Genomic DNA, 23,806 nt, shown 5'->3' with positions numbered 1-23,806 from the left:
TTTGCCATGTAGTAAAAATAATCTTATATATTATCACATTTTTTTTTTTAATTCAATAAAAAAAAGTACTTTTTCTGTTAAAAAACTTATTACCAATTGTAAAAAAATAAAGAAATTATTAATTTTAATAAATATTTGAAATATAGAAAAAAAAAAAAAAAAAAACTCATTATACAGATTTTATTGACGAAATGACCCTAAAGAATTACTTATTTGCATCCGTGGTCACCACTTAATTTTTATTGCTTTGGTGACCACTTTATTTTTTTGAACGAAAATACCTTCATCGCAAATACTTACATTTTTTCATTTCGTTATTTTTTACTTCTTTTTTCTCTCTCTTCTCTCTCTTCTCGAGACGACACGACGGCGGAACCCTAAACAAACATATTACACCGATCACGACGAAAACATGTTCTAATATCAGGTGATTGAATTCATTTATGTTCTTATTTTCATTATGTTCATTTTCAAACCCTGAATCATTAAGTTTTATTATTATTCATCTTAGTTGTTCATCTTGTCGATGATAATGTTTGCAGTTGATGATGTCCTGATTTGGTTCTGTTTCAAGAAAGATTCATTGATTCTCAAAACAACTTTAAATATAAAATAATAAGAACTTCCAACCAAATCCAGAGGATAGGTTGAGCCACTAATGAACCTATATCTTTAATTAAAAAAAAAATCATTTTTTTATCTTCTTTATCATTTTTTTTCTCAACCTTTCACTTTTTTTTAAAAAAAAAATATTAAATATTTGCTTTCTTAATCTTTCACTTTCTTTTAAAAAGTATAAAAAATATATATAAACAGATCCTGATTTATGTGGATGATAACTTCATTTATTTGGACCTTATTATTAGGGGATTTGTCAAACTTCTTTATATATACTTTTAGAAACTTTATTTTATATACTTTTAGTAACTTTATGTTATCTCTTAAACCATGGATTTTCATAATTCAAATAAATTCTTACAATCTTACCTATAAGTCTTGTATGGTTGTTAAACAGGATCTCTATTTTTCTATATATAAGAGAGTGTTCTCAAGTATAAGTACAAGGTAGTAAATTGATAGTAGTATACTATGAAATCTGTTTATAATCCCTTACTGATCCTGTCGCTGGTCGTAATTACTCTCTCCACCAATGTCGGCGGTAGGCCCGTACAAAAGCCTATGCCAGCTCCGCACCATTCATCACCGCCAGTTGAGGAGAAACCACCCGTTGATGTGAAACCACCTTCCCATAAATCGCCTAAGACACCACATCCATCGCCTCCACCACCAACCACTGAGAAACCTATGCCATCACCGCCAAAAGAAGGGAAACCACCGGTTGATGCAAAACCACCTCCCTATAAATCGCCTAAGATACCACATCAATCGCCTACTCCGCCACCCACAAGAAGCCTATGCCATCACCACCAGTTGATGTGAAACCACCTTCCCATAAATCTCCTAAGACACCACATCCATTGCCTCCACCGCCACCCACAGATAAGACTATGCCATCACCACCAGTTGATGAGAAACCACCTTCCCATAAATCTCCTAAGACACCACATTCATCGCCTCCACCGCCACCCACAGATAAGCCTATTTCATCACCTCCAGTTGATGTGAAACCACCTTCCCATAAATCTCCTAAGACGCCACTTCCACCGCCACCCACATCGTCGTCAAATCATTTGGTGAAATCGTCGCCCGTACAGAAGGCTGCACAAGCTCCGCACCATCCATCACTTGCCCATACATAAGCCTAGTCCAGCTCCGCACCATCCATCACCGCTAGATGAGGGGAAATCGTGGTTAATGTTAGAGACCCTCCTAAAAGTAATTCAAAGCATCACCACGTGATGCCGCCATCACCATCCGTTTACTAAGAGTCAACTTAGGCCGGTTAAGTTGGCACATGAGAGATCTATTTAATAGTAAATTTAGTACTTTTAATTATCTATGTATGGACATTAAGAAGGAAATATGGTTGGTTGCTGTTAAATTTTAGAAAAATAACAGAATTGAAAGTGTTTTATTATTGAAATAATTAATCTCTCCCTTAATACAAAATTTATTATTAACTTTAAATAAAAAAATAACTATCAACTATTAAAATTAATTAATTAATTAACAATTTAATAATATACCAAATAAGTTTTACCTTAACAAAAAACAAGTTTATCAAATTATGTTTTTCATTAGAATGTTGTCATTTTGTCCCTTTTATTGAAGTCAAATTCTTTATTCCCTAAAATTTATTTTCATATAAACTCACACCAGATGAACCATTCATTTTCAGCCAGCCCAATTTAGTCCTTCCATTTTTTAAGGCTACCCAATGTAGACCTTCTATTTTTTTAAGCTACTAGAGCAATGTGAACAAAATCAAACACATCCATAGTACTAGAGCATGTAAATAATGATTTGTTATAGTTTTCTTCAATGAGTAAAATAAGTCTATCATATAATGAGATATACAATAAGTAATGTAAAGAAACTTAGCAAATTAACAACATTGTCTTTGTGTCGATATAAAGTTGCAATGCATTATTAGTTTTTATTGCAAAAAGATTTAATAAATCATTATCGTCGCCACACAGCATTTTATAAAGACATGTCGAGAAAGAAACTAAAAAAGACGAATTAAACCTGATAGATATAAATGTCAAATTACCATAAGATACAATTGAGTCCCTCATTGATAAGGATGCCCAATAAACACTTGATTTATGCCCTTCAAAAGTTTTTAGACATGAACCATCAATATAGCCCAGATCTTTATCGTTGTATCATGATGCATGAAGTAATAACACATTAAATTGGAGAAAAATATATCGACCAAAATCTCTCTTGTGACATTTAGAATAACTGCAAGTACCATACATTCATCTAGAAATGACAAAGGATGCATTTGGTCCGAATAGAATTGTAAGAAAGTGAAAGATAGAATAACCGCAAATATCATGCATGCCTCTAAAAAATGACAATGGTACATTTTTTCTGAACATAATTATAAGAAAATGAATGGAGGTATTAATTTCAATAAAAATTGAAACATAGAAAAAAGATTTGCAAAAAGAAATAGAATTCAACTTAGTTTAAAAAATAAATTCAGGAATGAACAGTCTAGTTAAAACTGTATACTATCAAACTTTTTCACTTTCTTTTAACCTACATTACTTAAAACTTATCCATATAATAAAACACATTAAGAAAGAAAACATTGTTTATTGATATTTTCTACTTTAATTAAGTTAATATATTAAATATATATGGTCCTATGACGGACAAACAACCGATTAAACTGACTGAATCTTGTCTCATTGCCGACCGACCAATTGGTGGTAGAGTCTTAATTACACAATTTTTATAATTTAGAATAACTTGTTAAAGCTTTTTGTTTATCCAATTTAACAAATAAAAACAAGTTAATAGATAAATATAATATTTTTCATATAATTATGATAGGATTGAACCTTATACAAAATATATAATATTTATTTAAAAAATAACTATAATATTAATCTATTATATACAAAAATACATCTAGATTTAACAAATAATAAAAAAAAAAATATTAGACTTAGGTCTAACCCCTTTTAATTTATATAATTATATATTATTATTACATATATAATTAAGTATATACATTAACAATTTTAAAATATACATATTAAAATATAAAATTAATTAAAAATAATAACAAGTAATGGTACTATAAAAATATAATATTTATTTATTTGAATAAATAAATATATTATTTATTTTATAAATATAAATTAACTATTTTTAATATAAAATACTAAAATTCGAAATTATTTAAATTTATAAAATCTTATTATTTTAAATATATAATCTCGATTAATAAACAAATATAAATTAACTCTTTTCAATGTATAATTTTATAAATTATAAATTAAAAAAATATTAACTCATAATTACTTAATTTTAAATATAAAATAATAAGAACTTCCAAACCAAATCCAAGGGATAGTGAGCCACTAGCGGACCTATAGCTAATTTTAAGAAAATATTTTTTTATCTTTCTTTCTCTTTATTTTCCTCAACCTTTAAATTTCTATAAAAAAAAAGTATTAAATTTTTTGCTTTCTCAATCTTTCACTTTCTTTAAAAGTATTAAACTATATATAAATAGAGCCTGATTAACGGGGTAGGTGATAAGTGATAACTTCATTTATTTGGACTTATTACTAGGTGATTTGTCAACTTCTTCTTTATATACTTTTAGAAACTTTATGCCATCACTTAAAACATGGATTTCATAATTCAAATAATTCTTAAAATCTTACATATAAGTCTGTATGTTGTAAATAGGATCTCTATTTTCTCTATATAAGAAAGTGTTCTCAAGTACAAGGTAGTAAATTGATAGTAGTATACAATGAAGTCTGTTTTTAATCCCTTACTAATCCTGTCGCTGGGGTAATTACTCTCTCTACCATGTCTGCAGTAGGCCCGTACAAAAGCCTATGCCAGCTCCCCACCATTCATTACCGCCAGTTGAGGGAAAACCGCCAGTTGATGTGAAACCACCTTCCCATAAATCGCCTAAGACACCACATCCATCGCCTCCACCACCACCCACTGAGAAACCTATGCCATCACCGCCAAAAGAAGGGAAACCACCAGTTGATGCAAAACCACCTCCCTATAAATCGCCTAAGATACCACATCAATCGCCTCCTCCGCCACCCACAGAGAAGCCTATGCCATCACCACCAGTTGATGTGAAACCACCTTCCCATAAATCTCCTAAGACACCACATCCATCGCCTCCACCGCCACCCACAGATAAGACTATGCCATCACCACCAGTGGATGAGAAACCACCTTCCCATAAATCTCCTAAGACACCACATTCATCGCCTCCACCGCCACCCACAGATAAGCCTATTCCATCACCACCAGTTGATGTGAAACCACCTTCCCATAAATCTCTAAGACGCCACATTCACCGCCATCCACATCGTCGTACAAATCATTTGGTGAAACCGTCGCCCGTACAGAAGCCTGCACAGCTCCGCACATCCATCGACGCCCATACATAAGCCTAGTCCAGCTCCGCACCATCCATCACCGTAGATGAGGGGAAATCGTGGGTTAGTTAGAGACCCTCTATAAGTAATCCAAAGCTCACCACGTGATGCCGCCATCACCATCCTTTTACTAGTGTCAACTTAGGCTGGTTAAGTTGGCACATGAGAGATCTATTTAATAGTAAATTTAGTACTTTAATTATCTATGTATGGAACATTAAGAAGGAAATATGGTTGGTTGATGTTAAATTTTAAAAAAAAATAATTGAATTGAAAGAGTTTTATTATTGAAATAATTACATCTCTCCCTTAATACAAAATTTTATTATTAACTTTAAATAAAAAATAACTATCAACTATTATAATTAATTAAATAATATATAATTTAATAATATACAAAATAAAGTTTTACCTTGACAAAAACAAGTTTATGAAATTATGATTTTCAAATGTTGTCATTTTGTCCCTAAAATTTATTTTCATATAAACTCACACCAGATGAACCATTTCATTTTCAACAAGCCCAATTTAGTCTTCCATTTCTTTAAGGCTACCCAATGTAGACCTTCCATTTTTTTAAGCTACTCAATATTAGACATTCCAATCTCAATTTATCAAAACCCAATTAATCCAAATTTCCCAAGTTTAATTAGCTCAAAACCACCCTAATTATCAATTCAAATTTTATCCTTATGTCTTGTTTTGAATTTGGAATTAACAGTTGGTTTAGGGATTTGTTTAAAATATGTTTGTTATAAAAGAAAATAGTTTTATTTTTTTAACTTATGAGTTTTAGTGTTATCTAATCTCAAACATTTTGATAACATAGGAAAACACTTTTTATGAATGGGATTTAATCCGAAATATTTTGATATCTTTAAAAAATTATTTCACATTAACTAACTTAATGAGTTAATTAATCTATTATTAGTCGGTGAAGGACTTTCTTAAAACTAGTTTGTTTTCCATCAACAAAAATTAAGGATATGTTAGGCTTTTCAAAATAATGTCTCACTTCTCCACTAAACCCAAAATTAATTATTTTTTAATAATTTAAAAAAACTTTCAAGATAATTAAAAATCTTTAAAAATAATTATTTATTTTAAAAGAAAATTCCTAAAATGCAAACAATTGAAATTTTTAAACCTCGAGCTTTTCTGCAAAGATTTTAAACAAAAAGGTTTTTTCGTGTTTACAATATTAGATTATCTATATACATAAAATGAACAAAAACAAACATATCCAGTAGTACTAGAGTAGGTAAATAATGATTTGTTATAGTTTTCTTCAATGAGTAAAATAAGTCCATTGGGATATACAATAAGTAATGTAAAAAACCTAGCAAATTATAGCATTTACTTTGTGTCGATGTAAAGTTGCAATGCATTATTAGTTTTTATTGCCAAATGATTTAATAAATCATTATCGTCGCCACACAACATTTTATAAAGACATGTCTGGAAAGAAGCCAAAAAGACAGATTAACCTGGTAGGTATAACATGTCAAATTACCATAAGATACAAATTGAATCCCTCGATTTATAAGGATGCCCAATAAACACTTGATTTATGCCCTTCAAAAGTTTTTAGACATGAACCATCAAATATAGCCCAGATCTTTATCGTTATATCATGATGCATTCAATAATAACACATTAAACTGGAGAAAAATCTACCGACGAAATCTCTCTTGTGACATTTTAGAATAATTGCATTTACTAGACATGCATCAAGAAATGACAAATGATGCATTTGATCCGAATAGAATTATAAGAAAGTGAAAGGTAGAATAACCGCAAATATTATACATGCCTCTAGAAAATGACAAATGTGTATTTTTTCTAAACATAATTATAATAAAATGAAAGGAGGTATTAATTTCAATAAATATTTAAACATAGAAAAAAAAAATTCCAAAAAGAAATAGAATTTCAACTAAGTTTAAAAAAACAATTCATGAATGAACAGTTTAGTTAAAACTAGTATACTATCAAACTTTTCACTTTCTTTAACTAACGTTACTTAAACTTATCCATTAATCAAAACACATCTAAAAAAGAAAACTATATTTTATTGATATTTTCTACTTTAATTAAGTTAATATATTAAATATATATTAATTAAACGATTATTATAATTTAGGATAACTTGTTAAACCTTTTTTTATCCAATTTAACAAATCAAAATCAAGTTAATAGATAAATATAATATTTTCATATAATTATGAAAGGATTGAACCTTATACAAATATACAATATTTATTAAAAAAAAATAACTATAATATTAATCTATTATATATTTATAAAAATACATATAGATTTAACAAATAATAAAAAAAAATATTGGACTTAAGTCTAACCCCTATTAATTTATATAATTATATATTATTGTTATATATATAATTAAGTATATAAATTAACAATTTTAAAATATATATATTAAAATATAAAATTAATTAAAAAATAATTACAAGTAATGGTACAATACAAATATTATATTATTTATTTGAATAAATAAATATATTTATTTTATAAATATAAATTAACTCTTTTTAATGTAAAAGACTAAAATCGAATTATTTATAATTTATAAAATTTTATTATTTTAAATATATATTTCGATTAATTTAAAAATATAAATTTACAAATATAAATTAACTATTTCAAAGTATAAATTAATAAAACAAAATAAAATTATTAACTCGTAATTATTAAATTTTAAATATAAAATAATAAGAACTTCCAACAAAATCTAGAGGATAGGTTGAACCAAGACCTATAGCTTAATTAAAAAAAAAAAGCATTTTTTTTTTATCTTCCTTTACATTTTTTTTTCTCAACCTTTCACTTTCTTAAAAAAAAAGTATTAAATATTTGCTTTCTTAATCTTTCACTTTCTTTTAAAAAGTATTAAAATATATATATATAAATAGATCCTGATTTACAGTGGATGATAACTTCATTTATTTGGAGGATTTGTCAAACTTCTTTATATACTTATAGAAACTTTATTTTATATACTTTTAGTAACTTTATGTTATCACTTAAATCATGAATTTTTATAATTCAAACAAATTCTTAAATTCTTACATATAAGTCTTGTATGGTTTTAAAATAGGATCTCTATTTTTCTCTATATAAGAGTGTTCTCAAGTACAAGGTATTAAATTGATAGTAATATACCATGAAATCTTTTTATAATCCCTTACTGATCCTGTCACTGGTCGTAATTACTCTCTCCACCGATGTCATCGGTAGGCCCGTACAAAAGCCTATGCCAGCTCCGCACCATTCATCACCGCCAGTTGAGGGGAAACCGCCATTGATGTGAAACCACCTTCCCATAAATCGCCTAAGACACCACATCCATCGCCTCCACCACCACCACTGAGAAACCTATGCCATCACCGCCAAAAGAAGGGAAACCACCGTTTGATGCAAACCCACCTCCCTATAAATCGCCTAAGATACCACATCAATCGCCCCTTCCGCCACCCACAGAGAAGCTTATGCCATCACCACCAGTTGATGTGAAACCACCTTCCCATAAATCTCCTAAGACACCACATCCATCGCCTCCACCGCCACCCACAGATAAGACTATGCCATCACCACCAGTGGATGAGAAACCACCTTCCCATAAATCTCCTAAGACACCACATTCATCGCCTCCACCGCCACCCACAGATAAGCCTATTCCATCACCACCAGTTGATGTGAAACCACATTCCCATAAATCTCCTAAGACGCACATTCACCGCCACCCACATCGTCGTCAAATCATTGGGTGAAACCGTCGCCCATACAGAAGCCTGCACAAGCTCCGCACCATCCATCGACGCCCATACATAAGCCTAGTCCAGCTCCGCACCATCCATCACCGCTAGATGAGGGGAAATCGTGGGTTAATGTTAGAGACCCTCCTATAAGTAAACCAAAGCATCACCACGTGATGCCGCCATCACCATCCGTTTACTAAGTATCAACTTAGGCTGGTTAAGTTGGCACATGAGAGATCTATTTAATAGTAAATTTAGTACTTTAATTATCTATGTATGGAACATTAAGAAGGAAATATGGTTGGTTGATGTTAAATTTTAAAAAAATAATTGAATTGAAAGAGTTTTATTATTGAAATAATTGCATCTCTCCCTTAATACAAAATTTTATTATTAACTTTAAATAAAAAAATAACTATCAACTATTAATTAATTAATTAATTAACAATTTAATAATATACAAAATAAGTTTTACCTTGACAAAAACAAGTTTATGAAATTATGATTTTCATTATAATGTTGTCATTTTGTCCCTAAAATTTATTTTCATATAAACTCACACAGATGAACCAATTCATTTTCAACAAGCCCAATTTAGTCTTCCATTTTTTAAGCTACTCAATATTACACATTCCAATCTCAATTTATCAAAACCCAATTAATCCAAATTTCCCAAGTTTAATTAGCTCAAAACCACCCTAATTATCAATTCAAATTTTATCCTTATATCTTGTTTTGAATTTGGAATTAACAGTTGGTTTAGGGATTTGTTTAAAATATGTTTGTTATTAAAGAAAATAGTTTTATTTTTTTAACTTAAGAGTTTTTAGTGTTATCTAATCTCAAACATTTTGATAACATAGGAAAACACTTTTTATGAATGGGATTTAATCCGAAATATTTTGATATCTTTAAAAAATTATTTCACATTAACTAACTTAATGAGTTAACTAATCTATTAGTAGTTGGTGAAGGACTTTCTTAAAACTAGTTTGTTTTCCCTCAACAAAAATTAAGAGTATGTTAGGCTCTATGAATAATGTCTCACTTCTCTACTAAATCCCAAAATTAATTATTTTTGATTAATTTTAAAAATCTGTCAATATAATTAAAAAATTTTAAAAATAATTTTTTATTTTAAAAGAAAATTCCTAAAGTGCAAATCGGTTGAAATTCTTAAATCTCGAACTTTTCTGTAAAGCTTTTATACAAAGGTTTACAATATTAGATTATCTATATACATAAAATGAACAAAATCAAACACATCCATAGTAATAGAGCAGGTAAATAATTATTTGTTATAGTTTTCTCCAATGAGTAAAATAAGTCAATCATATAATGGGATATACAATAAGTAATGTAAAGAAACCTAGCAAATTAACGGCATTGTCTTTGTGTCGATGTAAAGTTGCAATGCATTATTAGTTTTTATTGTCAAAGATTTAATAAATCATAATCGTCGTCACACAACATTTTATAAAGACATGTCGGGAAAGAACCCAAAAACGGATTAAACCTGATATATATAACATGTTTATTACCATAAGATACAAATTGAGTCCCTCGATTGATAAGGATGCCCAATAAAAACTTGAGTTATGCCCTTCAAAAATTTTAGACATGAACCATCAAATATAGCCCAAATCTTTATTGTTATATCAAGATCCATGCAGTAATAACACATTAAACTGGAGAAAAATCTACAGGCCAAATCTTTCTTTGACATTTTAATATAACTGCAAGTACTAGACACATCTAGAAATGACAAAAATGACAAATCTCTCTTTGACATTTTAGAATAACTGCAAGTACCAGACATGCATCTAGAAATGACAAAAATGCATTTGGTCCAAATAGAATTGTAAAAAAGTGAAAGGTAGAATAACCACAAATATCATACCTGCCTCTAGAAAATGACAAATGGTGCATTTTTTATAAACATAATTATAAGAAAATGAAAGAGGTATTAATTTCAATAAATATTTGAAACATAAAAAAGAGATTTTCTTTCATGAATGAACAGTTTAGTTAAAACTAGTATACTATCAAACTTTTTCACTTTCTTCTAATCTACATTATTTAAAACTTATCCATATAATCAAAACACATTTAAAAAAGAAAACCATGTTTTATTGATATTTTCTACTTTAATTAAGTTAATATATTAAATATATTTAATTACACGATTATATAATTTAGAATAACTTGTTAAAGCTTTTTGTTTATCCAATTTAACAAATCAAAATCAAGTTTTTCATATAATTATGAAAGGATTAAACCTTATACAAAATATACAATATTTATGTAAAAAATAACTATAATATTACTATTATATTTACAAAAATACATATAGATTTAACAAATAATAAAAAAAAATATTGGACTTAAGTCTAACCTCTATTAATTTAATATTATATATTATTATTATATATATAATTAAGTATATACATTAACAATTTTAAAATATATATTAAAAAATAATTACAAGTAATGGTGCTATAAAAATATTATATTTATTTATTTTATAAATAAAATTAAATCTTTTTAATGTAAAATACTAAAATCAAAATTATTTATAATTTAAAAATTTTATTATTTTAAATATATATTTCGATTAATTTACAAATATAAATTAACACTTCTCAATATATAAGCGTATAAATTAATAAAATTTAAAAAAAAAATATTAACTCATAATTACTTAATTTTAAATACAAAATAAGAAGAACTTCCAACAAAATCCAAGTACTGGGTTGAGACACTAATGGACCTATAGCTTAATTAAAAAATAGTATTTTTATCTTTCTTTCCCACCTTTCTTTTTTCTTAACAATTCACTTTCCTCAAAAAAAAAATTAAATTTTTGCTTTCTTAATCTTTCATTTCATTTAAAAAGTATTAAAAATATATATATATATATATATATATATATAAATAGAGCCTGATTTACGGGTTAATGATAACTTCACTTATTTGGACTTATTATTAGGTGATTTGTCAAACTTCTTTATATACTTTTTAGAAATTTTATGTCATCAACTATGGATTTTCATAATTTAAACAAATAAATTTTACATATAAGTCTTGTATGGTTGTAAAATAAGATCTCTATTTTTCTTATATAAGAGAGTGTTCTCAAATACAATGTACTAAATTGATAGTAGTATACCATGAAGTCGGTTTATAATTATTTACTTGTCCTATCGTTGGTTGTCCTATCGTTGGTGATAATTTTCTCTCCACCAATGTCGGCGGTAGGCCCGTACAAAAGTCTATGCCAGCTCCGCACCATTCATCACCGCCAGTTGAGGGAAAACCATCGGTTGATGTGAAATCACATTCGCATAAATCGCCTAAGACATCACATCCATCGCCTCCACCACCACCCACTGAGAAACATATGCCATCACCGCCAGAAAGAAGGGAAACAACAGTTGATGTGAAACCACCTCCCCATAAATCGCCTAAGACACCACATCTATCGCCTCCTCCGCCACCCACAGAGAAGCATATGCCATCACCACCAGTTGGTGTGAAACCACCTTCCCATAAATTGCCTAAGAAATCACAGCCATCGCCTTCACCGCCACCCACAGATAAGACTATGCAATCACCACCAGTTGATGTGAAACCACCTTCCCTAAATCGCCTAAGACACACACATTCATCGCCTCCACCGCCACCAACAGATAAGCCTACGCCATCACCACCAGTTGATGTGAAACCACCTTCCCATAAATCGCCTAAGACGCCACATCCACCGCCACCCGCATCGTCGTCATATCATTTGGTAAACCGTCTCCCTGTACAGAAGCCTGCACAAGCTCCGCACCATCCATCGACGCCCATACATAAGCCTAGTCCAGCTCCGCACCATCCATCACCGCTAGATGAGAGGAAATCGTGGGTTAATGTTAGAGACCCTCCTAAAAGTAATTCAAAGCATCACCACGTGATGCCATCACCATCCATTTACTAAGAGTCAACTTAGGCTGGTTAAGTTGGCACATGAGAGATTTATTTAATAGTAAATTTAGTACTTTAATTATCTATGTATGGAACATTAAGAAGGAAATAGAAGGAAATATGGTTGGTTGCTGTTAAATTTTAGAAAAATAACAAAATTGAAAGTGTTTTATTATTGAAATAATTACATATCTCCCTTAATACAAAATTTTATTATTAACTTTAAATAAAAAAAATAACTTATCAACTATTAAAATTAATTAATTAATTAACAATTTAATAATATACAAAATAAAGTTTTACCTCGACAAAAACAAGTTGATAAAATATCAATTATGATTTTCATTATAATGTTGTTCTTTTGTCCCCTTTTAATGAAGTCGAATTCTTTATTCCCTAAAATTTATTTTCAAATAAACTCACACTAGATGAGCCATTTCATTTTCAGCAAGTCCAATTTAGTCCTTCCATTTTTTTTTAAGGCGACCCAATGTAGACCTTCTATATTTTTAAGCTACTCAATATTAGACATTCCAATCTTAATTTATCAAAACCCACCTAATCCAAATTCCCAAGCTTAATTAGCTCAAAACTACCCTAACGACCCTAATGATCAATTCAAATTTTATCCTTATATTTTGTTTTGAATTTAGAATCAACAGTTGGTTTAGGGATTTGTTTAAAATATGTTTGCTATTAAATAAAATAGTTTTATTCTTCTAACTTAAGAGTTCTTAGTGGAATATGATCTTAAATATTTTGATAACTTAGGCAAAACTCTTTTATGAGTTTCTAATGGGATTCAATCAAAACATTTTATATCTTAAAAAATTATTTCACATAAACTAACTTAATGAGTTAATTAATCTATTATTAATTGGTGAAAGATTTTTTTTTTAAAACTAATATGTTTTCAAGCAATAGAGTTTAAGAGTATGTTAGATTCTTCAAATAATGACTAGAATTGTATTAAGTTCCAACTCAAAATAATGTCTCAAAACTTCCTATTTATCAAAAGTAGTCTAATCAATCCACAAATTTACAACAATATCACTACCGCTAATTCCTATCATCTCGATTATTTGTCGACTGCTAATATCCATACCTATATTAAACATCATTAAAGTAAAAAATAAAAACCAATTAGTAAAAATAAATAAGGTCAAAATGTTGTATAAACATTATTTGTAATACTCAACTTTATTAATACAAACTTTAACATTTTTTAAAATAAAATTATATATTCCAATTGGGATGTACACAATTAAACTTTATTTCATTTAAGGAACCTTATAAATCTAAATTTTCATAACAGACAAAAGAAATATTTCTAAAAGATGTGATATTTCAATTAATTTTCTAATTTTTTAAATTTAATTAATTTTAAAAAATTTAGACTAAAACATATTATGATATTATATAATCCCATTATACAATGATGGATATGCGTGCAGATGATCGGATCTGTAAGAATCGACACGTGTCCAGCAAATATTAACGGATGCAAACCTATTTATATTCCCCTCTTTATTCTTCTTTTCTGTTCCGCCCCTATCTCTCTCTCTCCTCTTTCATCTTCATTATTCATCTCTCTCTACCATTCGCCTATTTGATTCCTTCTCTTCCCAACCCATCTAGAGCTCCTCTTACTTCTCAAATTTAAACTTTTTCGATTTACCCTTTTCATTCTATAACCAATCGAATCCGATCTTCTTCAATATTAAATCCCGGGTTTGATTCGAACTGAGGGTAGGGAGAGATCTACATGGCGACTTCTTCGACGAGCACTGTCTACATCCAGGTGATTGAGGATGTGATCAGCAAGGTTCGAGAAGAGTTCATTAGCAACGGAGGTCCTGGTGATAGTGTCCTCAACGAACTTCAAGGAGTTAGTGTTTCAATCTCTTTTCATCGTTTTACTATTTTTCATTGGATTTGATGCTTGTTTTAGCTTAAATTTAAGATTTTGATCTGATCGGTTTTAGGGTTTTACTATTGATGTATCTCTCATATTTCTGTCTTAACTATGTGGATAATAGATTTGGGAAATGAAAATGATGCAAGTTGGAGCAATACTGGGTCCTATAGATAGGTCTGCTGTGCAGAAATCAGCACCTGGACCTGCAATCACACCAGTTCATGATCTTAATGTTCCATATGAGGGGAATGATGAATATGAAACACCCACAACTGATTTACTTTTTCCACCAGTGAGTTTAACCCTAATTTTCTTTTGTGATTGTATTTCTAGAAGATGACTTTAAACTCTCCAATATTCTATAACATCATTGCAGACACCAATGCAAACGCCTTTGCCAGGAACTGCTCAAACACCATTACCTGGAATTGTCCAAACGCCTCTACCTGGAACAGCTGACAGCTCATTGTTCAGCATTCCTGGTGGTGGTACTCCCATATCCCCTAGTGACTATCATTCTGTTAATGAAAATGGTGGTGTATCTGAGATGAAACCTGGGAGGCCTAGCCTATTCATGGTAAATGTTCTACTGTTTGTTGGTACATAGTTTTGGGCATGTTCGTATTCTTTCTCTTTCACCCTCTTCTCATTTCTCTCTTTACTGTATTATGATATGGAATCTTCATTTGTACCTGACTTTTATCTCATCTGGTTATCAGTTGATGTTAACATGTGTTATTGTTTTGCAGCAACATCCTTCTCCCTGGATGAACCAAAGGTCCCCTTTAGGTGTCGACGTAAACATTGGTACATATCAGCTTTATCCAGTGTAAACATTGATTTACTATTACTTATGGAAATGACTGATCAAGTTAATTGTTACAGCATATGCAGAAGGACGGGAAGATTTGGAGAGGGGCTTGTCCAATAGGCCCATGACCCAGGTCAGATATATCTCCTCTTAGTTGCATAATAATGTGGAAGCTACTTTAGTGGCATTCTTTTCAACTATATTCAAATGCTAAGAATTTCTTTATCTATACTCTTGTTATTTTCCATTACTTATATGGTCGTTTTGGTGAAACAACCCCCTCTTCCTTGATTTCTATCTTTTTTTCTTAGTTTGGATTATGTTAATCTAATATTTGGATGATAGTTTTCCTATTCTTTTGTATTCTTAGGCCCCATTCGAACTTGGGTTTTGGATAAAAGAATGGGTTATTTTCAAATACCTTGTTCGGGTAGGTTATTGAAAAATGGTTATTTTGTAAAAAAAACAGTTGTGGTATAAATATATAATGAAGAAAGATATATAATTATATATATATTTAAGAAATAGACGGTAATTGTTATTTTGGTTGATGATTTGAATGATGGGATGGATGATTGGATAGAGGGTTAAACACATATAACTCAAACCGAACAAGGCCTTTTTATATGTAAAGATAATATTATCTCTATTATGACCCACACGGTGTTCTAAATGGCGAGAGTCGGTGGTGGGGCTTTCAGTGACCGCCTCGGCAAGGCAGTTGAATTTATTCCCCCTACTTTTATACATAAATATATTTTCATGCATGTAATTACAATAAATGATATGTAAAAGTTATACAAGGTACAAATAAAATATAAATGCAATTAACAATATAATTTATAAAGTCCGTTACCATTTTAATACTGAAAAGGTAATATCAATACTTTTACCTTTTAACAATAGTCTACATTTATATTCAAAGATTCAATATCCATGCGACTTTAACTTCTGAGTTCTTAAGAAAGGGCTTCTTAGGGCCATTAAACATAGAGACCGAGATGATTTCACTAAGAATACAGATTGAAATAGGGGTGATGGCAGTGGGAGGTTGTGCAACTGCAACCCTTCCTTGGTCTAAAACTAAATTAAAAAATCTGATCATTCTTTTTAGCTGTCTTATTTTCCTTTTCTTTTTCTTTTTTTCCGGAAACCTTTTTAGCTGTTTCATACTTAAAACATCTATTTTGTCCATGGTTAATGGCATAATGTGCATATGGCTAAAGAGTACGTTAACCAATAGGAAGAAAGGACAAAAGAGTCCTTAAAGTTTGACTATATGTGAAAACAAGCCCTGAAAAGGTACACTGTAATCCATTTTTTTTAAATGGTACAAATATGCCCATCGGTTATCAACTTTCTTCTTGTAACAGTCTTTGTTTTATAATTTTTGTTGAACACCATTTGATCTTCAAAACACATATAGATGTTGAGATGACTAGAATAAATCCTCGAATATACAAAAGCGGTTATAATGTAAGTATATTTGGGATTTGTATTAGCCATCTCTTTTATTATGTGTGCATTTTGGGTTGACGTGGCACTATTTAATAAAAATCTTTAAATGGAGATTATTTGGTGAAGATGACTATTTAGTATATTGTTATATGTACCATCTGTATAATATTTAGGTTAATTTGTACATTTTCAAGATTAGGGGCTTATTTACACACCTTTCGTCAAAGTTTAGGAGCTCTTTTGTCCTTTACTATTTGCCATACATAGATAATTGTTTGATTTGTTGCATAAGTTAAAACCACACATTAAGTGACCAACCAACAAATTGATAATTTAATTGAGTCATGGGATTGCAAAGAATGCTTGTAGAAGTGCAGTTTTATGTGAACAAATGGTACTTGAGAACATATGTGACAAACAAAAAACATACTCTAGCATACATGCTTAACAAGCGATTAGATAGGACTGAGTCATCCACCATAATGAAATGAGGAAATTGCATTGAAGGTTCGAAAAGGGAATAAGGGAGTTATTAGAACAACTCTATGTCATTTAAGCCAAATATCGAAGCCTGTTATTTGTCATTTTCTCATGGTGCTGAATCAGGCGTGAGTTGCATGCTTTCTTTGCATATTAACTCCCAAAGTCTTGGTGTTCAATTCATTTAAAGTCTGAAGTTACCAGTCTTGTCAAACTAAGAACATCAATTTCCTATATTCTTGCTAAAAATAATCTGTATTCCATCAATAAGACATGAAAAACTATTAGCTGAAAAAAAACGGAAAAGAAAACATTAGTTTGTGTTTGGTTGGGAAGAAAAGCTAAGAGAAATAAGATTTATTCTAAAGTTGCTTATGTATGTCATCACAGTTGGTATTTTAGGGTGCCAGTCATCTTTGCAGGAAGGAGAATAAGGATTAATGATAACAACTACATTCGCTTTTGTTTTCAACATTGATTCTCCATCTTGCTGGTATAAGTGTGTACCAAAAAATATATGTTCTCTTTTTGGAAAATTTAAACTTGCATAAATTGAAGTGTGGGGAAGATTGTGAGTTCAATAGTAAAACAAGCATCCAAATGTTGTATAAAAGAAAAATGAGAAGAGGACAGTTAAGAAAGCTACAAAGGATGGAAGCTTCAAACACTAAAAGAACACACTCAAGAAAAACCGATAGATCATGATTTCTTAAAATATTATCTTGTTGTCGATTGCGAATTTCATATTTTTGGGTCCTTGAATTTCCCTTCAAATTTGATCTCTTGAACCTGCTACTTTCCCAAGAGATAATTTCAATTAGCTTTCATGAAGATGCCACGATAACTTATAAATAACACTCTTGTCCAAACTAATGTTGAAAATTCCAGGATTTCCTCGCTGCGAATGCTGGAAAGCGTAAACGGGATGATTTAGCTTCTAAGTATCGTGGTGGTGGATACATACCACAACAAGATGGAGCTGGAGATTCTATCTTAGATGATCCTAAGGTTTATTCATTTTTGTTGTAGTATCTCACTTTTTTTTGCTTTCATGTTATTTGATGTCAAATGAGTAAATAACTACCACTAGCTTCTTAGAAAAAGGTCTTATGCCATATGCTGTTAGTGAATTAAACTGAAGTGTACTACTTAATCGTATTATATTAGAAAATTATTCTGTAGTAAAATTCAGGATTAAGATAAATTACTGGTTCATGCCAGGATTCTAATTAGTCATATACTATGATTACATTGGGATGTTATTATGCCTAGTGTGCTAGCTAGTTTATATTAGTATTGTTCTATTTCATATTTTAAATAAATACACATAAAGAATGTTCTAATTTGTTCATTTTGATTGTCATTGTGTCTGCTTACCATTTTCTTTCTTTGTTCTTTTCCAAATAATTTATCTACTGTGCATTACTAAGCTATGTCATATGGATATATGATCGAAAGATCTTATTGCTTTCAAGCTGACTTTATTTTCAAATCAATTGTTAAGGGATGCTAAAGTATGCAATAGTTCAGAAGATTTAACTGTATTCAATTTTCTGGTCAAATTGGGATTAGAATTGAGTATCAGCCACTGACTTTTCTTGGTAGAAATCAAACAGACACTTGGTCTCTTTGTCTAGTAATAGTCAATTTTTAATCATTTGGTGACTAATATATGATCAAGTGAGACAATTATTTAGCTTAGAGCTTTCTGCTGAAGAAGAAGAAGATAGGATCCTGATTATTCAAGATTAATCAAATCATTGATATATTTTAATATGAAAAGAAAACATGAGATGCCAAATCAATTGTTCACTAAGATTTTGAATAGTGATTACTAAGTTGATTCCATTTTGTCTTTCTTTTTCTATGCAGTCCCATGTATATTATATTAATTCTCCATGGATTTCAAACATGAACTCTAATTTATGGCGGCCTTTTTTATATTATGAATCCATCTGTTCAAAATGTAAAAATTTGCACCAATATTGTCTCAAAGCTATATCAATAGAACCAAGTCACTATTATTTCCTTGTCCTCATGTATGTTAAACTTATGTAAACAATCCAACTTGGCAAGTTTAATCGAGAAAGGATGGTTGAAACAAAATTATGGAAAAGAGACGCAACAAAAAGTTCCTCAAGTCACAAATGAAGTTTCAAGTTATATTGACAACTAGATTTTGATAGTTCTCAATGGCTGCTTTTAGGCATGTAAAGATAAATCAACTCAATATCACATTGGAAACCTTGAGATATTGACCAAAGGGGTAAAGTTGTTTCCAAAGATTCCTCAACTAGATGGGCCAATTCCTGATCCCTATGATGATATGCTCTCTACACCCAATGTAAGTGATATTTCATCATTTCAAGAATTGTTTGATGGTTCACTTCAAGTAAACAACCATGTTCTTTCTACTTGAAGATATACAACTATCAAGGAACTGTCAGTGAGGACTACAACATAGTCAATACACCAGCTCCCCATGGTAAGCATCTGACCACTTAACTTATGCACTAGATTCAGGCATTGTTTGGTGTAGAAGTTTGTGGTGATGAAAGTGTTATTTATTGCCATTTTGATTGGGTTTGATTTTAGGTGATTTTTCTGTGTCTTTTTTTGTAGCATGTGGTGAAGGGAACTCATTTGGAAACATTTATAGTTTTGTTTTTGTATCTGGATCCATATGTAAAATGCGACCAATAACTTTTTGAATCTTCTAGCTAGTTTCCAAAGGTATCTATCTGTACCGGATCCAAGATACAAAAAAAAATAAGTAAAAATCTTATCTGTTTTCTTCTTTATCAGTTTTCTTGTTTTATTCTTTTCTCTATGTGCTGAAATGTTGTCCTTGTCATTCAAATCAACACATTTTCCATTGACAATCTGGTCACCTACTACTAAACAACCATTTATCTCTAATTTCCTTCCAACTATTTTTTCCACCATATCATTTATGATCATTAGATCACATGAAAGTTATCATTAACTACTCTTGAGCTCTACATAATATCATCTATGCCAGAAAATGAGAAGTAAGTTTCATTTTCTTTTCTTTTTTTTTCAAGTGAGGTTAACTTGTAAAAAGTTTAGAAAACCTAATACAACTGACAAGTAATGGCTTCTGGGTTAGACAAGCAGATTCATAGAAAATGCCAACAAAACCATTGCGCATATTTAGGGTAGGAAACTGGATCTTTGTGAGTTTGTCTTAGTTTCTAGTTCTAATATTTATCTTTCCTCTTCAGATCAAGCGCCTACTCCTGCTGTAATCACTCAAAATGATGTTGAAGATGTTGACGATGATGATGAACCCTTGAATGAGAATGACGATGATGATGATTTGGATGACGTTGATCAAGGAGAAGATGTTAATACACAACACTTAGTTTTGGCTCAGTTTGAAAAGGTAATCTATGAGACGTTTAGGGTTTTCACTCTTCTGGACCCATTTAGAAACACTTTTTGAGTCTGGATCCAGGTCTGGATTCTAATAAAAAATCGTCGATAAATTTCTTTAAAATCAATTTTCTTTGTAAGCCACATACATGGGTAGCTCAAGTGGAAGAGTCTTGCCTATGAGACAAATGCTCGATTCCCACTAAACCCTGATTTTATAAAACAAGAATATATCAATTTCGATGAGTTATTTTTTTTTAGGAACTTGTTTGATACAATTCAATTGCTATTGGTTAGGTTACACGAACAAAGAGCAGGTGGAAATGCACTCTCAAGGATGGCATCATGCACTTGAATAACAAGGATGTTCTCTTCAACAGGGTAAATGATGATGATTCATATACATGATAGTAGTATCAGCTCCTTCATTTATGTTTCTCCTTTTTTTTCTTTTTACTGTGCAGGCAAATGGAGAGTTCGAATTCTGAATTCGTTTTGGAAGAATTTTGGCAGCATGTTGCAGATGCTGTTGGGTGTTTGTGGTTTCCTTGTTTTGGTTTTCAGAGAGTTTGTGCGTTCGTTAATAGTTGGGTCTCGGGTTGTATAGAACAAACAGAAACAAGGTTTCATCGACTTGGTAGTAACAGTAATAGTAGAGTGTATGTATGTTATCCGGAAATCTGTCTATTGTTAAGAATTTATTTATAGCAGTTATCACTCTACTCAGTCCCACTATTGAGCACCTTATAGTGTTCATCACTTCTTGTACCTTTATGAGAACAATTGAATTTTATGAATCTAAATTCAAAACAAAAATGAAAATCAGTCTTGTCTATTTACAGCTACTACTCTTCTTCCATTAGGTCAATACTTAAAATTGTTTCCCCTTTGAGATTGTTTGATCTTTGGGATTTTTCGGGTTTTATTTTATTTGATAAAAGATTTTTTTGGGGTGGTTTTATTTGATTAAAACGATTTTGTGTAAATCAAACTTGAAATTATTAGTCTATTAGATAACTCTCTTACACTTTAACCACTCTAGTTTATAGGCAAGAAAGATAGGTTAGATTTTGAATCTTTTTCAAAAAAAAAAATTAGATGGTAAAAAAAAAAACTAGCATAAACCGAAAATGTTTAAGGTGTAAATAATCAGCATAGAAATAGATCATTTAAAAAAAAAAATTACAACCTCAAAACACCAAATCCATGATGCTACAACAAAAACACAAATCATAACATTTATTACTCTCAAACATCATTTTTGTGTTTAATATGCTCATCATCAATTTGTTTGGAGTATTCTTCCTTGAGTTTCTTCCTCATTATCCATTAATGTGCAATAAAATTGAGAAATAACTAGCCTAATTGAAGAAGTTTTTGTTGTAAAAGTCGGGTTTTGAAATAGTATTAAACTTTATAATTCACTTAGGGTATGTGAGGAATGAAATTGAAATTAAATTTATAAGAATTGAATTACAATTCATTTCTAAGTTTGATAAAACTATAAGAATGTAATTCAATTCTGCTTGAAAAAAAATATAATAAAAATTTAATATATATTATCTATTTTATTAAAATGTCGATTTGACATAACCATTTAGGATAGTTCAAGTGTTAAAAAAATTTATAAATTTTAATTTTATTATAAAATATCGGTTTAACATGTCAGCATCATAAATTTAAAAAATATATATATCGGTTCGATATTTTAACTTTCTAAATTTAAAAACAAAATATTAGTTCAATTGGATAACTTCTTAAATTAATAAATATATATATATATATATATATATATATATATATAAATTTAAAATGTTAACTTATTAAATTAAAAAAAAAAAATCATCAGTTTTATATTTTAATATTTTAAATTAAAAAAAAAATAAAATATATATATTGAAAACTTTAATCATATTTTAAATGATAAAATAAAATTTATTTTTTTTAAAAAAACATTAAAAAAATTAGAATTACATTTTCGAACTAAAAAAATTGAAATTGAGAACTACAAAATTATACTAGATTAAATTTCATTATAATTCTAATTTCAAGCTTAAATGTTAATATTAAATTGCGTACCAAACTTAAGAATTAAAATTCGACTTTAATTATAATATCAATTTTAGGTTGAAAAACACTCTTATAACTATGAGCATTTGTGGAAATAAGAATGGGCAAACCGAATAATTCACAACTTTGTCATTATGTGCATTTTGGAGAGTTTGATCTTAATACATTTGCGACCCTCTTAAACTTTCTCTATCTGAGAGTCAGAGCATCCATAATTAGGCTTGTGGTGTTATTGTCTAATTATCCCATAAAAGCAACGGTAAGTCAGATCTTCTGCTATTGAATTCTTTATTCCCTGTTTTGTGTTATTGTCTAATTATCCCATAAAAGCAACGGTAAGTCAGATCTTCTGCAATTCTTATTCCCTGTTTTGGACCAACGCAGCATTATTATTTTATTATTAAATTAAATTTTGTGTTGAAATGAAAAGAGACCGAACACTGATATAATTATGGGTCCATATTCATGTCAAATCAAGTTTGAAAAACACTTCATCACAAATGAAAGAAAGAAGTATTTCATATCAAGAAGCACTATTGAGTGAAATATATAATGTCTTTAATTTAGATGTAAATCCACTTACTCATTCATATAAAAAAAATTAAAACCTACAAAACAATATAAAATAAAATATATTAATTATTTTACTGACTATATAATATATAAATTATTTGTGATATATTTAAATTAATTTGTATGAATTATTTTATAATTTATATAATTATATTATATATATAAGCATATTAAAAAAAAAATATGTAAGATATTTATATAAATTTGTAAAACAAAATATTTTAAAATTTATTTCTAAGATATTTAAATGAATTTATTTTAATTATTTTATATTTTATATAATTATATATTAAATATT

At 29.6% G+C, this 23,806-nt stretch overlaps 5 protein-coding genes across 5 annotated transcripts; all 5 read left to right on the top strand.

Moving 5' to 3' along the window:
• Positions 1–1,089: 1,089 nt before the first annotated feature.
• LOC124934567 (extensin-1-like) lies at positions 1,090–1,440 on the top strand. The gene has a single exon (XM_047475097.1). The coding sequence runs from the start codon at positions 1,090–1,092 to the stop codon at positions 1,438–1,440; it is 351 nt and encodes a 116-aa protein (XP_047331053.1).
• A 3,050-nt stretch (positions 1,441–4,490) lies between these two features.
• Positions 4,491–5,069, top strand: LOC124934566 (early nodulin-75-like). Its single transcript, XM_047475096.1, has one exon. The coding sequence runs from the start codon at positions 4,491–4,493 to the stop codon at positions 5,067–5,069; it is 579 nt and encodes a 192-aa protein (XP_047331052.1).
• Positions 5,070–8,455: 3,386 nt separating this feature from the next.
• LOC124934565 (protein TRACHEARY ELEMENT DIFFERENTIATION-RELATED 7A-like) lies at positions 8,456–8,848 on the top strand. The gene has a single exon (XM_047475095.1). It carries the CDS (start codon positions 8,456–8,458, stop codon positions 8,846–8,848), a length of 393 nt encoding a protein of 130 aa, XP_047331051.1.
• Positions 8,849–12,110: 3,262 nt separating this feature from the next.
• On the top strand, positions 12,111–12,815 carry LOC124934564 (extensin-like). Its single transcript, XM_047475094.1, has one exon. The coding sequence runs from the start codon at positions 12,111–12,113 to the stop codon at positions 12,813–12,815; it is 705 nt and encodes a 234-aa protein (XP_047331050.1).
• Positions 12,816–14,360: 1,545 nt separating this feature from the next.
• Positions 14,361–21,587, top strand: LOC124936156 (transcription initiation factor IIA large subunit-like). Its single transcript, XM_047476622.1, has 11 exons — positions 14,361–14,690; positions 14,842–15,012; positions 15,097–15,297; positions 15,470–15,527; positions 15,606–15,664; positions 18,358–18,477; positions 19,676–19,813; positions 19,891–19,954; positions 20,715–20,875; positions 21,163–21,246; positions 21,330–21,587. The coding sequence occupies exons 1-11, from the start codon at positions 14,568–14,570 to the stop codon at positions 21,351–21,353; spliced, it is 1,203 nt and encodes a 400-aa protein (XP_047332578.1). The 5' UTR covers positions 14,361–14,567; the 3' UTR covers positions 21,354–21,587.
• Positions 21,588–23,806: the final 2,219 nt, after the last annotated feature.

The sequence above is a fragment of the Impatiens glandulifera genome, chromosome 4 (genome assembly GCF_907164915.1).
Source record: "Impatiens glandulifera chromosome 4, dImpGla2.1, whole genome shotgun sequence".
NCBI classification, from domain to species: Eukaryota; Viridiplantae; Streptophyta; class Magnoliopsida; order Ericales; family Balsaminaceae; genus Impatiens; species Impatiens glandulifera.
Note: the sequence above shows the minus strand (reverse complement) of the source record. Positions and strands in the feature narration are given on the sequence as shown.